General features: G+C 44.4%; 1 protein-coding gene across 4 annotated transcripts in view; it reads left to right on the top strand.

Annotated features, from left to right (window-relative positions):
* The window catches only part of OSMR (oncostatin M receptor), a 52,151-nt gene that overhangs the window by 5,292 nt on the left and 31,275 nt on the right, over positions 1-15,584 (top strand). For 2 of the 4 annotated variants that reach the window (XM_045079496.1, XM_013051720.2), the window contains exons 2-4: positions 5,588-5,795; positions 8,457-8,542; positions 13,109-13,281. In XM_045079496.1, the coding sequence (XP_044935431.1) occupies positions 5,764-5,795; positions 8,457-8,542; positions 13,109-13,281 (291 nt within the window). In that variant the 5' untranslated portion in view covers positions 5,588-5,763. The remainder of the gene's footprint in view (positions 1-5,587; positions 5,796-8,456; positions 8,543-13,108; positions 13,282-15,584) is intronic. The other 2 variants (XM_045079497.1, XM_013051721.2) reach the window with 1 other exon arrangement.

Consider the following 15,584-nt stretch of genomic DNA (forward strand, 5'->3'; position numbering starts at 1 on the left):
CTTGGCTTTGTAATTGTTAATAATTCTTTATGCCTTGGAATCCATCTTGGTATGAGCTCCAAGGGTGGAGGAAGCAGTGTGAGGTGGGTAAGTGCTGTGCTCTGGGGAATGACTCACCTGGTTTCAAGTTCTGGATTAACTCTGTCAACCTGTACCAAAGTCACTTTAACCTCCTTAGCCTTCATTTCCTCATCTGTGTGTGAGGATAATAATAGAATTTCTTCTGTAAGACTCATGTGAGGATTCAGTTAATAAATACATGTAAATCACATTGCAAAGCCCCTGTCAGAGAGCTAGCATCCAATTTGTGCTAGCCAGGATCATTTTCATAGTTACTTCATGTCTTACTATGAGCCTCTGCAGAGCCACATCATGGAAGGCACTGGTAGATCTTTCCTTTATGTATCAATAGTATCCTAAGACACAAAAATATGCAATAGATATTGTAAGTAGTAGTGCTTCTCAAACTTCAGTGTGCCTTTGAAATCACCTAGGGATCTTGTTTAAATGCATACTTTCATTCAGTAGATCAAAGGTGTGATGTCAGGTTTTGCATTTCTAGCAATTTCTCGGGTGATGTCTTTATCCAGGCTTTGAGTGTCTGGTCTTTGACTGGTATTTAAAACCACGCTACTAGGGATACCACTTCCTGTTGGGTTAAATGTGGATGACAGAGCTTGTAAAGTGCTTTCTTTTAATAGTACGTGCTAAAGAACTAAATTATAGTTGTGTTGTTTCCTGCCTCCTCCTCTTCCTCCTCCTCCTTTTCAGAGGAAAGAGGGTTTGAGAGCGCTAAATATGATACCAAGTTTTAGTCTTAGATCTGAAATCACTGAGGCAATTAACTCTCTGGATTATTTAAAACTTGTTTTAAGATGAAGCCAGCTACCTAAAATCTACCCAGAGTATAAAATCTAAAGCCAACTTAAAGAAAAGCCATAAGTTCAAATGTCTTACCAAATTGAAATGTGTAAGGTATAAGGAAGCACTTGGAAAAATGTAAGACAAAAAGCACTCTTGGAAAACTTGGAATCCGGTCCCACTGTGTGAGAACATGGTGTGTGGCAAGTCTTGAGAAGCGGTACACGAGCAGATGCTCTGCTACCGAGAGTAAATGTTTCACACAGAGATCATGTGATCTCTTGCTCACCTCTTTCTACTACCAGGTTTCCCAGTGGGGGACTTTGAACAAGGTAGCTTCATGTACCCTAGTACACTGGTCTATCAGGAGGGAATGACAGTATATTTTTCTACCCAGAACACTGATTGATTACTTGAACACTGATTACTTTCTGTGTTTGAAAATGCCCTTTTTTTTTTTTTTTTTTTTTTTGCAGGGGAGATCAGGGAGAGCAGAGGGCAGAGGGAGAGGGAGGGAATCTTAAGCAGGCTCCATACCTAGTGCAGAGCCTGATGGGGGCTCGATCTCATGACCCTGAGATCACAACATGAGCGGAAACCAAGAGTTGGAGGCTAAACTAGCTGAGCCACCCACATGCCCCTGAAAATGCATTTTTAAAGTGCCTGTACTCTCTCGGGAGAGATCACATTTTTGTACAGAAACACATGACATGCTCATAGGCTGATCCAGTACCTAAAACATTCCAACTGTTTTTTAGGCCTGTCGGACAGCTCTGCGTTGGATTTGAATCACAAAATACCATCAGCTAGTTTAGCCCTGCTGGGATATATGGTTCAAATATGAAAATAATGGAATTGCAACTACTTGCATTTATAAATATATGTAAAACACATGCACCTTTTAAAGAATGCTTTATGTGGCCGAATTACACAATGTGAGAGAGTTGAGCACGGTTCCCTCATCCCAGCTCTAAATCTGTAAGTGTTCGTTGTTGGGTGTGTCTTTGGGGGCCAGTTTGGGTCCTTGAAGTAGAAGACAGCAAGGCAGAAATAGAAATAGATGTTCAAGAGATCTGGAGGGAGAGCTCTGGGGAGGGAGGCCGGGACAAGGGCGCAGGAGGAGACAGCCTCAAGGCAAGGTGACAGGGAACAGGGAAGACTGGAAGGAAGAGCTTCCCCCTGCAATGCAGTTGTGAGAATGTTTTGCCCAAGCCAATGGGAGACTTCGATCAAATGTTGCCTGTTAGAGGAGTCCCATGTTGGGCAGAAAAGGTTTGGTTTGCTCGCTGCCTGGGAGCAAGCAGCCTGCAGGAACCGTGGGCTCAGGTGTGAATGTGCATGGATCCGATGTACAACAGGGGAAGCTGTCAGGCATCTACGTTCCTGCAGCAGATCCTTCTAAAAAGAAGTACCAAGTGGCACGGTTGCACACCCCTCTCCCAGAGGTGTTTGTGTGCACACACTGTTCTGCAACTTGCTTTTTCACTCAGTATGTTTGGGCTATTCTTCTACAGCAGCCCATAGATCTGTTTCATTCTTTTGACAGTTTCATAGTTTTCCTTTGCAGAAATGTACCGTAATTAATTTTTTGGATCCTTTGTCACAATTAGTTGGGTTGTTTTCATTTTTCCTAAATATTAATAATACTACAATGAACATTCTTTAAAATACATAATTTTTTTAAACATTTTTTTAAGATTTTATTTATTTATTTGACAGAGAGAGAGATCACAAATAGGCAGAGAGACAGACAGAGAGAGAGATGAGGAGAAGCAGGCTCCCTGCTGAGCAGAGAGCCCGATGTGGGACTCCATCTCAGGCCCCTGGGATCATGACCTGAACCGAAGGCAGAGGCTTAACCCACTGAGCCACCCAGGTGCCCCTAAAATACATAATTTTTTTTAAAGATTTTATTCATTTATTTGACAGAGAGAGATCACAAGTAGGCAGAGAGAGAGGGAAGGGCTCCCTGCTGAGCAGAGACCCTCGATGTGGGACTCAATCCCAGGACCCTGGGATCATGGCCTGAGCCCAAGGCAGAGGCTTTAACCCATTGAGCCAGCCAGGTGCCCCTAAAAGACATAATTTTTGTGTACAGACACACATATATAAGGATGCTATCTGTAGGACAAAATTCCAGAAATAGGATTTCTGGATCAAAGGGAAGGCACCCTGAAATTTTAATAGGTACTGCCAAAACGACCTTGATAAAGTTGTGCTTTTCAACCATCATTGAGTAGCAATACTTCTTCAAACTCTTACCAGTGCTAGATGGTAAAACCTTTTTAGGCTTTGCCAGTTGGCCACCACACAGACACACACGCAGACATACAAACTACTATTATGATTTGCATTCATTTAATTACTAGTGATATTGTCTAGTTTTTCCTTATTCCCTTTTGGTTATTGGCATTCCCTTTTGATATGAATATGTAATTTATGAAATTACATATTCATATCATCTGCCGGGTTTTCTACAGGGTTGCTTGTCTGTTTTTGATTGATTTCTAATTTCTAAGAGCTCTTGGTATTGTAGGGGACAGTAACCCTTTGCCATCAGTATTGAAACTATTGTTCCCAGTTTCTTATTGGGCCTGATTGTAGCACTAAAATTTTTTGCAATGTTCATTTAATCGTTGTACAATCTTTATTGCTTCTAGGATTCATATCATGCTAAAACGGATTATACATGACCTTTGGCTCAGGTCATGATCCCAGGGTTCTGGGATCGAGTCCTGCATTGGGCTCCCTGCTCAGCATTCTTTAAAGCATTCCTTTCTCTCTCTCTGACAAATAAATAAATAAAATCTTTAAAAAAAAAAAAAGTGTTCGGGCGCCTGGGTGGCTCAGTGGGTTAAGCCGCTGCCTTCGGCTCAGGTCATGATCTCAGGGTCGTGGGATCGAGTCCCGCATCGGGCTCTCTGCTCAGCAGGGAGCCTGCTTCCTCCTCTCTCTCTGCCTGCCTCTCTGCCTACTTGTGTTCTGTCAAAAAAAAAAAAAAAAAAAAAGTGTTCAAAAAAATAAAAAAAAAAACAAGAATTGGATTTTCTGTATATAGGTTCTCATAATCTCATGTAATCCTCATCCCAGTCCTATGATGTAGGTTCTTTATTCTCATTTTACAGGAAAAGAAACTGAAGCTTAAATGGGTAAAGTACCTTGTCTCTGGTGAGACGATTCCTAAGTGTCCGAGCAGTGATCTACCATCAGCGGTCTTCACATCCTGAGCCCGCGTACTGGACTGTTACTACCTCCTTTTCCCATAAATGTCCAGATTATTGTTCTACTACAACTTTGGGGGAGTAATCTGTCTCTTCTTTAGTGTTTTAAAAGACTGTCGTTAGCATATGCTAAATCCCTATGTATTCTTTGGGTCCAGAATATTCCTTGGATCGAGGTTTTCTCTTCCTTTCTTTGGTTTCCCTGACCATCTGGGGACTCAGCTTGAATGCTAGCTGGAGTCCCAAGGTCCAGGAATCTTCACCTGAATACGGCTTAAGAAAAAGAAAATCAGGCGTACGTAAGCCAGTTCAGTCTCCTAAATAAGGGATGACCTCACGAAACTGCTAGAAACCCTTAGGCAGGTTTAGACAGAGGGGAAGGTGTGCTTGAACATTTCTTTAGGAGGAAGAGGGTGGAGGGAGGGTTGAGGGGAAACCTTACAGGTGATCCGTCCCATGCTATAATGGCAGTGCCCTTTGGAAGGGGTCCCCAAAGACAAACAGCAGTGCTCATAGGAAAAAAATAAAGATAGATGGATCTGGGAAATGTGGGGACTGTGCCGCCAGCCCTTCATACTGCCACACAGAACTTTCTCACAGGGAGCACACACCCAGCACACGTCCCAGATGAACAGCTTCTTTCTTGAAACTGGGATTTGCATATGACGTCACGAGGCATCCGGCCAATTCCGCTGCGTTTGGCAACACACACCCATGTTCTTGGGAAGCAAATGACTGGTCATGTTGCTTCTCAAGGGGTTATTTACAGTGAGGAAACTTCCCAGGAATAAATATTTTAGTAATGACGGAAAAAAATTGCTAGCGAAGGAGGACAGGCTTCTACCCCTGGCAAAAGTCGTGTTTTGTTGCACATGTAGAGTTTGTCCTGGGGGACAATCGAAGGTGGCTTCTTTTTGCCCAGAGATGACATGTGAATGGGAAGTTCTGCACAATGAGGGGGTAATTTTTCTTTGCTCTCGTCCCTTTTCCTCCCCAGAGAAGACCTGTCAATGAAAGACTATGAATTAGGCAATATTTGGCACTAGAAAAAGTGGAAGGGCCTGAAAAGGAATCTGTTTACTAAAATAAAATTGAAAGCAAAGAAGAACGAATGTAGAACGAATGTAGAACATTGGTACAGATATTTATTCATTCACAAGATAATTCCTGGGGAACAACTGTGGCCTGGGATGGTGATGGACAGTGGGGACTGAGACCCAGGCCTGTCCTCAAGCAGCTCAGTCTGGCTGGGAATGGCGGGGATCTGAAAAATCGAAATAAAGAACCAGGTTGGGCGTAGTGTGGGTGAGGCGGAAATGTGGGTTTTGCCTTTCTGAATCTTGCCCCTTCATCCTTCCCTGACTTCCTTTTCCTACGACACAGTAGAGGCCATGCTCCTCGCAGACAGCTGTGGGGGAGAGAGAGGGCCTGACGAGAGGAGAGGGCACGGTGGCCTTCTCCTGCCCGCGGCAGACCTCTCTTTCCTATGTGCGCTGCCTCTCCAGGCCATCATCCAGTCCCCACGGTTTAAAGACCATCTGTATATACCCAGGATGACCGAGCCCCCTGCCGCGTCCTCTCCCAGGGACTCCAGATTGTGTGTCCGGCTAACTCACTCCCTTGGACATCAAACCAGCAACTCGAATTGAGCACGCTGCCACCGGAGCCCTTGCTAGAGCCCATGACATCGGTGCTTCTACCTCTCTGTGAACGGTAATTTCCATTCTGCCAAGGGCTCAGGCCATTCAGGGGGCTGTCCCTGATGTCTTCGTCTGTCACCCCCGGCATGTCCTGCCTGCTTTGTCAAGTCTCTCCCAAATCCCTCACTGCACCCACTTCCAGTGCCTTCATCCCGGCCCGAGCCCGCACCAGTGTCCCAGCCTATTGCACGACCTCCTAGCCGCCGTCCCTCCCACTACTCCTGTCAGTGGCCATTTATGCCTTTCCCAGAGCCCCCGGTGGCTGCCACCTGGCTCGGGGTAGAAGCCACAGCGGGAGAAATGTTTCCCGGGCTGCTCTCCGTCCGGGGCCCTCTGCACCTCCGGCCTCTTGCCTCCTGCGACCCCGGCTCCTGTGGTTCCTTGAATAAGCCCAGCACAACTCGCTCCCTCGCCCCCAGATCCGTCGCCACGCTAGTGGGGAGCTCGCCAGCAAAGAGCTGGTACCCTCCGAATAGGGCACACGGTAACTAGAGGCAGATTTACAGGGGAGGGGAGGAGGGAGTCCTCGTGGGCCGTGCGGTCAGTCTCCTGGGGCTTGGAAGCAGCTGGCTCGGGGTCCTCAGTGTCCGTGTTCTTCCCGCAGCATTAGGCTCTGATGCATCGGGAGAACTGTTCATGCAGCATTTCCCAACGGCTGACATGTGTGTCTCCGGAATGTTCTTCCAGTGGCCAACTCTCATTCTGAAGCTAACCTCCTCAGGTTCACAACCTGCCGTGTGGGAGGAGGTGGGGCAGGGCGGGACTTCCAGACGAGACTGTCCCCGTGCTTCTCAAGGACTGTCCCCGTGCTTCTCAAGAGTCCAAGAAGTCTCGTCTGGAAGTCAATATTCCTGTGATCCCCAGACCGTAGATACCAGTCCTTTGTAAAGACTCCTAGTTTTCGATTTTGTTACGTGACCACTCCACTTTTATTCTTTAATTTCTGATTACCCTTAATTCATAGGTGGCTACTAACTTGCCATTTCAAGTTTCTCTGTCTTAAGTTTCTCTGTTAAACACAGATTTGTTTAAATTCTGTGACACGTGAGATATTTGATGCACCAGAACTCCAAAATTTGAAAAAAAAAAAAAAAAACATTTTAAGTAGCCCTTTCCTACAGAGAACACAAGGCAACCTACATTGCTCCCAGAATCACCTGGTTTTCAATTTACGGGATGAGATTTCCTCACAGAGAGAGGCGCCTTGCGCTCCTCAGGGTAGGCCGGCCTTAGGACAGGCTCCTGCGCCCATGGACTAGGACTGGAAGGATGGGTCTGTTGCTCACACGCTTCATGCTGGCATTTTCCTTTGCCTTCGCCTTCAGTGCTGAGCAGAAACAACTTCCTCTTGAATTCCTTTTCTCCCTGGCTTTGATATTTAGTTGTAATAGGGGCCTCTCTGACGTGGTAAGTAGAGATCTTAGAGAGGCGTGAGTGACCTGTTTGCCAAAACTAGAAGTAGCAGAGAGCAGGCCTAAAGGACTATGAGGAAAAGCTGTTGTTCGCAGACTTGCTGCTGGAGATTGGGTCCGTCTGTAAGCAGATGTGACTACACTAGAATAATTTAAGGGCTGGCTGTATTCTTTATCTGTCATCACTGTTGTTCCTATTTAGTGGTGGGCAGTGAAAGGGAATGGTCTGGTTCGCTGAGTTTCTGGATTTGATGAAGTCTGCGTGGCTAGACCGAGGTGAAGGGGACTCTGAACAGTTTCATTGCCCATCAGTGGGGTGAGTCAGGCTTTGAAGTAGAAAAGTGAAACTCAGGGCTTCCCTTGACTAACACTATTACTATTAAATTAAGAACGAATTAGCCTCCTTGAGGTCATCAGCGTTCGCTCTTTGTGCCCTCAGCTTGTCCTGTGGTCAGAGGACCCGATGAATCAGTGAAGCTCTTTGACCTTCCCTTTACAACCCTCCTCTAAAGTGAGGAAAACCGGAAATTATCTTGAACAATGAAACACTGCCTATCTCTTCAGGTGGAATGTGCTGGGTTTTCTTTGGTGAAATTGTAACGAGGGAGAGAGGGAAGAGTAAAGATGACTCCTCTCTAAGTAGCTCACTCAGATTTAGCTCTTCTGAGACCATGGTCCACTTTTTTACATTTCACTTCTGTTTCTTTGTTTTACCTTTCTTCACAAACCTTCTCTTGGTTTGAAGAAATTGGTAGGCCGCTTCTCTCTTGCCACACGACCTCCGTGGCACGCGGCAGTGAGCGTTCATGGCTCCTGCATCTGGGACCAGTCACTCTTGGCCAGCAGCTGGCTGACCTGGGCTGACGCCGGTGAGGATGGGGGGCAGCCATGGTGACTCAGTGCCGCCCCGCCCCCCCGTTGCTCCTCCTCCTCCTGGGTCCAAGAGGGTAGCCCAGAAGGGCTCTTTTCTTGCCAAAGGTGGAAGCACAGAAGAGCAAGCAGAATGACACAGGGGTTTTGAGGCTTAGGCTCCAAACGGGCTCACCATGGCTTTGGCCTCAGCAAGTCACCGGGAGCAGGGAAATAAGCTCTTACTTTGGAAGGCAGGGGGGACTCCAAACTCTCATGACAAGAGGCATGGCTGGATGAAAGGAGAGAAGAATGGGAGCCTTTAATACCATCATCTACCACAGTGGGGTCAAAGACACCTACTCAGAGCTAAAATTAAATGAAAATTTTCTCCTGTAATTTATCTTTTTCAGAAATCCGGAACCTATGGCTCTCTTTTCAGTCTCTCAGACAGCATTCCTCTTGGCATTTCTGTCCTTGAGAACTTACCAGAGTGAAGGTGAGTAGTGGGAAGAACAGTAAAGAAAAAAAAAATGCAGAGAAAAAGAACAAGGTAACTGGTACTTTGGAGGAAAGTTGCACAAGTCTTGTCTTTGGGAATTACTTGGAACTGGTGAGTAGCAATGGTTTCCTCAGTTTTGACTTCCTGATAGCTCATGGTAATAAAGCCACACCCTAGCCCTCATTTCCTAGCCGGTGCTCTGGTCATCCAAGTGCTTGCGAGTGGATCTAATCCCGCAGAACTCGTGGTAGATACACTGTGAGTGACATCTCCAAAGGAGTTGCCTTGTCCTGTGGGGCTGAGGTATAACCAGACCAGTGCAGGCCACTGGCTTAGAACAAGTTGCAATGTCCTTCAGTGACATTCATTGAGAAACTATTTGCCGCAAGATAATATGCTAAGTACTGAAATGCTGTTTATGGGAAAAAGAAACAGCATTTTTCACTTAGCTACTCTCCCCAGGGAGGGTATTTTTCAATAAACCGACTTTGTAAATAGTATCAATAAGGACACTTGTAAAATGTTCATAATGACTTTGGCTAGTGCTTTGAACCAGGTGGAAGGTACTCAGGCTCGAGTCTGTTGCCTGTGATTAACAAAGCTTTGCACTTTCCTCATCCTGTGTTTACTCTTTGCTGTCCTCCCTTTGTAACAGAGCGCACAGATGTACGGCCTTGTAATTATTCACACAGCCCCCTCCATGGATTCCTGAAGTCATGTTTCCAGGAAACACCCACAGAAGGTTTCTATTTTCCCTAACATTCTGTGAGAAGATATTTGGAAAGAAAAAGATTTTGTTCTGATAAGAGCTCAGTTCTATGCCGGGTGTTCTGTAAGTCTGGGTCTCTATCTTTTAGGTTCAGGGCCCATGAGATGCTGCTGCTTTTTTGGCTTCTTAAAATTCATAGTTTATTGATAAACTTCCATCATCTGGAGCTGAAAGTTGGGAATTAGGACTTCTCATTCTCACCCTATGTATCTTACTTGCTAAACGTGAACAGCCGGGCTGAGGGGGTGGTCCATACCATAGGGATGTTGGGTCCAGCTAGAGCCTCTGATTCTCAGACAGATCCATGCCCCCGGCTCCAGGCTCTACAGAAAATCCAATGCATTTAATCCCAAATTTTTGGCCCAGTTCCCTTCCCTAGTGAAGTCTCATTATCTGATCCAATGACGACTGAGTAGGTACCTTCTACGTGCAAGACACTGTTCTCAGAAGAAATTGCAGGGAAGAATGGACCTTTTCTGCTTCTTTCATTTACAACAGACATTCACTACCCATTTCTCTCTTCACCAGTCTTTGTTTTTGCTTTCTCAGCTACGCATGCCTGCCTTGCCACCTAATCCTGTCTTTGTCCTTGTCCTCACACCACTTGGGTTTCTCGTCTCAGTTTTTGCCACCTCTGCCAGGTACCCACTAATAATGGGCCTCCCACGCGATGGCCCAGCCAGGCTCAGGGCTGAGACTTGGGTTCTGAAGTCCTAGCTTCTCCCGACCCATGAGACAGAACCCAGACTCACTTCCACTTGTTGCTGGGCTCGTGTCTGCTTCCGTCAGAGATCGTGACTATAGCATTTGGTTTATTTTCTTCCATTCTCTCATGTAAGTACCATATAGACCAAGACAGAGATGTAAAAACATAGATTTTTTTTTTTTTTTGGTAGAAGTGAAATTACACTATACATACTGGGAATATTTATACCACGTATGGACTTTTAAAACTCTATATAAAGTATATATGTTGTATCTAGTGTAAATATATATACTGGGAAATTACACTATAATATGTAAATATAAGTAAAATATAAAAGTATATACAAGTAAAATATGTATATTTTAGTATGTGTACTTCAGTATATGCTTTTTAAAACAATACAACATACAATGAAGCTTTTTAGCTTTGATCTCAAATGTTCTTTTAGCAATAACATTCTATTAAATGGCTGTGTGATGTCCCAAGTTATACATGAACCGTGGTTTATTTTCTTAAGTAGTGTCGGGGCCAGACAAAGAGCCTAGATGAGAGAAGTATGAGAAGAGTCTGTGATTAAACCCGGGGCTGTCTGATCACCCACTTCTCACTGTAAAAAGAAAGGTGGGTGAGGGCCAAGAACCCTGGGTTTGGGTCTAGTTGGGTGCTCTTGGGAGGTCACTTCCCTTTTTTTAAAACTCGGTTTCCTCATTGGAAAATAATGGGTTTGGATTTAAGAGTCTGCACAGTCCCTTAATCTCTCTGACTTTACCTTGACGTCTCCCACTGTTTCCCAAGGAAGTCCTCAATTGCTTTTGACCCGAATTATTTCTGACTGATGTCTCTCCCAACTCCTTGAGTTACTCAGCACTCACGGATCGCTCACGTCAATAGAGTTCCTCTTTTACCTAAAGCATCACACAGTAGCTTTCTCGACCCTCCAGAAGTAAAGTTGATTTACTGTAAATCAACTTTAAATTTTACTTTACCAGATGTAAAGTTGATTTACTCTTTGTTGACTCATCCTTTAGCAAGGAGTCTCTGGGTGTCCACACTGTGACAGGTGTGTGATTGGACTTGGTTTCACGGAGCTGAGTAAGACTTAGTCCTGCCCTTGTCGAGTTCATAGTCCTTGGGGAGACACCGGGAGACACACTGTGATCAGTGCTCAAACAAGGGCTTAGAAAAGCAGCCCTGGGGAGAAGAGAATGCCACGGACGAGGAGAGACAAGCTGTTGCTTGTTGTGCTCTTGAGAACTTGTGGAGATCCTGAGTCCCTGTGATTTGAGGTCAACATCGCTGTGGGGAAAGAGGTTGTGCCGAGTGCTGGGGACAAGAGCCCGTTCAAAGATGTCTCTACCTCGGACCCTGCCTTCCAGGAAGTTTGCATCTAGAGTGTGAGACTGACAGCAACAAATTACTACGCAGACAAAATGGAATGAGGGCCAGGGGAGCTGGGATGATTTTGCAGATCCAGCCTTCTCTGTGCTAGTGGTTATTATTAATTGTTAAAAATATTTTCTCCTATTCCCTAAGGGATCTCCTCTTTTGTCCCCCTAAACCTCCTTTTACTTAGCTTAATCTTAGGCTTGGAAGACTCCCCCAACTGATTGGTATAAGGAGAGGATAAATAATGGCCATTGCTTTTAACTAAAGAGTAGAGAAATTTTATTCACAAAGGAGAAAAAAAATCTCTAACCAAATAATAATAGAAAGTGGCCATCATGTTTTGGGCTTCAAGGGTTCAGAAATTCCAGCTGACTTCATTTAACTTTGTATGAATGGGGTCTGATAAATGACTCACTCTTCCAAAGTTCATTGAGAATCAGAATGCCAAAAAAAAAAAAAAAGACTCAAAATGCCAATTCATTAAGTTGCAGTGGGAAATAAAACTGGAAAAATGACTGGTGCCTAGCCTTTTGGTGCAGATGGACCCAGAGGACTAAATTCTGCATCCTGAAGTATCATCACAGTGGAGTGAACTAGGTGTCTTAGAAGACTAGTTCTTGTAAAATCTAGCGTATTATGGGGTCCGAAAGTAATGCATGCTTCTAAAGAACATTTACAAAATACAAAAAAAGCATAAAAAAGTAAAATCACTCTGCTTCACCATCCAGAAATAATGAGTAGTAGCATTATAGCTTTACTTCTCTTTATAGCTTTCTGAAAAATAACCCAAGCACTTTAAAAAATATAAAATGGAATGCACAGTCTAGTGTGTTTTTAAGTGTATGGGAAAGGTCGAGAAAAGCATCTGATTTAAACATGGCCATAGAGTGAAGTTGGTAGGACGATAGGGTCTCAATCTCTGTATCATTTGAATGTTTTTATCATGATCATGGATATGTAAAAAAAAATTTTATTGAAGGGAAATTCACATAACTTAAAATTAACCATTTTGTGGTTAAAATGAGCAAATCAGTGACATTTGGTACATTCAAAAATATGCAACCAGCACTTCCGTGTAGTTCCAAAACATTTTTATCACCCCAAAAGGAGACCCTGTAATCATGAAGCACTTACTCTCAACTGCTCCCGTCCTCAGCCCCCAGCGATCACTAGTCTTCTCTACTCCTCTATGGATTTACCTGTTCTGAGCGCCTGTGTCTCTCCAACTGGGGTCCTTCCTTGAGCTAAGAACATCATCACAATTATTTCATTTCACGCAAGTGCCTTGCTGGTCTTATCCACAGAGTTCAGTAAATTCTTTCCAGCAGTGTTTTAAGTGTAGTGCATTGAGATCTAAGCAATCATGTCTAGAGATAGGGTATGCTCCCACTTCAGAATTATTTAATAAACTATGAAATACAGATTTTCAAACAGAAAACTCATTTTTGATTTCCAGGAATATGAAATTTATAGCCAAGATTCCTCTTTATATAGCCTTTCATTTATCTAGGCTTTAATTTCTTTATCTACCAAATGATTTCCTAATTCCCTTGCGGACTTTCAAGATGGCTAATTCTAAGAGGCACCTGTGAGCATTATTTTCCAAAACTAGACGGTGGTGATACTGACCAGTTTATTATCTGTGACTCTTCAATTGTGTTCCTATTAAATGTTATTTCATATCTTATTTTTGACCTTTCAGGCTTGTCTGAACCTTTGCCATGGGCCCCTGAATCCCTGAAAGTTTCCGTCAATACTACATGTCAGTGTTTGCATTTACAATGGACTGTCCACAACCTTGCTCATCATCAGGAATTCAGAATGGTTTTTCAGATAGAAATCAGTAGAATTAAAACATCTAATGTCATCTGGGTGGTAAGTACATTTTTTTTTTTTTGGCTCAACATTTTAATCCTTTTCTGACACCAAGATCTTTTCTTTTATAACATCCACAAAAATCCCAATATAGAAACATTTTAGCCACTCAACATGGTTTTCCAAAACAATTACATTTCTGTGTTTTTAGTTAAGAGGGTATGGAACCAAATAACATGACAGCTTTGGTTCAGTAGGCTGGATGCTATATGTTATGGAAACAAATCATTTCCTCATTTCTGCTCTATCTCCTAAGCAGGCTCGTGGGTCCATCCTTGAGTCCTAATTCCAAAAATCCATGAACACCAACCTTCTTTTTTCTCTTCCCTCTTTCTTTCCTGTCCACCAGACATTTTCCTCAATTAGATGTACTTATTTGGCAGCATTCTTCTTGCTAGTGTGGCTTCCTGTCTGTTGCTTCGCTCATACTGTGCTCATACAAGGAAGGATGAGTCCAAGCACTATATGTTCTCTCCAGCAAAGAGGTTCTTCCTGGACCCACCATGTTGGAGAGTAACTTAAGATGTCCTTTGTTACCTCACTTCTGGCTTTTTCTACAGCAAATTAAGTTATGAAAATCCTTCATTTCACAATCATTTTTGCCTTTGAATTATTTGGGATTTGTCACTTGTCTTGGTTCAGATCATGGTTGGCCCATTTAGCTGACGCTTCTCCATCTCGTGCATTAAGTTTCCATTTTATGGTCTGGGGACCCTTAATGATCTACCCACACAGCGTGCTCAGTCATTATCAGAGGATGCTGAAGGACAACACAACGGAATGTTGTCTCCTTGAAGGGGAACAAAATATTTGCCTGGCGTGAAGGGAAACACAGGGATGTTTCCCCACGGCTGGGGATCTCCATTTGCTCAGCCAAGGGCTACTCTTCTCTCAGGCATTGGAAGCGTGGGCGCAGGGATTCGGAATGGTTAGTTCCTTTAGGAAAGTGGAAATGCTACTCATTTTGAAGCCTCCGGTTACTTTCCATGTTCATGCATTTGAGATCTGGGTGAGAGGCCTTAAGTATAACTTGGACTTTGTCAACCCAGGTTGATAGCAGTCTGCCATTCCATGCCGCCAAGAGTCATTTCCCGCAGTGAGAGTTGTTTAGTGTTCCCATTTTTTTTTTTTAAGATTTTATTTTTATTTATTTGTCAGAGAGAGAGCGCGCGCGCACAGGTAGGCAGAGTGGCAGGCAGAGGCAGAGGGAGAAGCAGGCTCCCTGCTGAGCAAGGAACCCGATGTGGGACTCGATCCCAGGGCACCGGGATCATGACCCGCGCTGAAGGCAGCCCCCCAACTGACTGAGCCACCTAGGCATCCCTAGTGTTCCAATTTTAAGCAAAAGCATTACGTGTTACAACTGCTCACTTTCTACCATCAGCATATCTGCCCACTGGAGCTCATACTAATCGTTTTTGTACTTTCATTTATATATGTATGTATGTATTTTTTTTTTTTTTTAAGAGAGGAGAGAGACAAAGAGAGTGCATGCAAGTGAGCAGGGGAGGGACGAAGGGAGCAAGAGAATCCCAAGCAGGCTACATGCCCAGTGTGGAGCTTGATGTGGGGCTCGATCTCATGACCCTGAGATCTCAACCTGAGCCGAAATCAAGAGTCAGACGCTTAACCAACTGAACCACCCAGGCGCCCCCATATTTTTGTATTTTTGATGGTTGCACTCATTGGTTGTCGATTTAGACCCAGGAAAATATCGCCCAAAGGTCATATTGAGGCTAGTTGTCTAAGAAAAGGAAGTTTGAGAGAAATGCTGGAAGAATTCATGGAAAACTAGTACTTAACACCATGAGAAGAAGTAACGCTAACCATAGACCAAGTGGATCCCATTTTTTATTTTTCTAACAGGCACTTGTTCATTTCTGTTTTCACCTTTGATTGGTCTAAGAGCTCTTTTTTCTGGGGAGAGCAGCTTGTCAAACCTGCTTCTGTAAACTACTAAGGCTCGAGATCTTCGCGACTAGAGCTCTGCCTCGTCCAATATCTGGACCCCATTATCACCCAGCTTAGCCTGACAGGGGAGAGGAGAGTGGTGTGTTGTGCCGGGCAGCTCCCCGAGCCAGGACAATATCCTCCTTCAGTCACATGCCCAGACAGGGGTGAGGCCACAGGCACGCCCCGGGGAATCAGCGGCCAGGCCTCCCAGAACAGACAATACCACAAGAAGCCTTTGTCTGACCCTTCCAGACCTAAAGTCAAGGAGAGACATGAGATCCCCCTGCAGGTGAGGGGAAGGAAGCCAGCCCAGGGGACTGCTTCTGAAGAGAGTGCAGTCTCCCTTTTCA

Source organism: Mustela putorius, unplaced genomic scaffold, assembly GCF_011764305.1.
Source record: "Mustela putorius furo isolate JIRA1106 unplaced genomic scaffold, ASM1176430v1.1 tig00000407_pilon_pilon_pilon, whole genome shotgun sequence".
Classification (NCBI taxonomy): domain Eukaryota; kingdom Metazoa; phylum Chordata; class Mammalia; order Carnivora; family Mustelidae; genus Mustela; species Mustela putorius.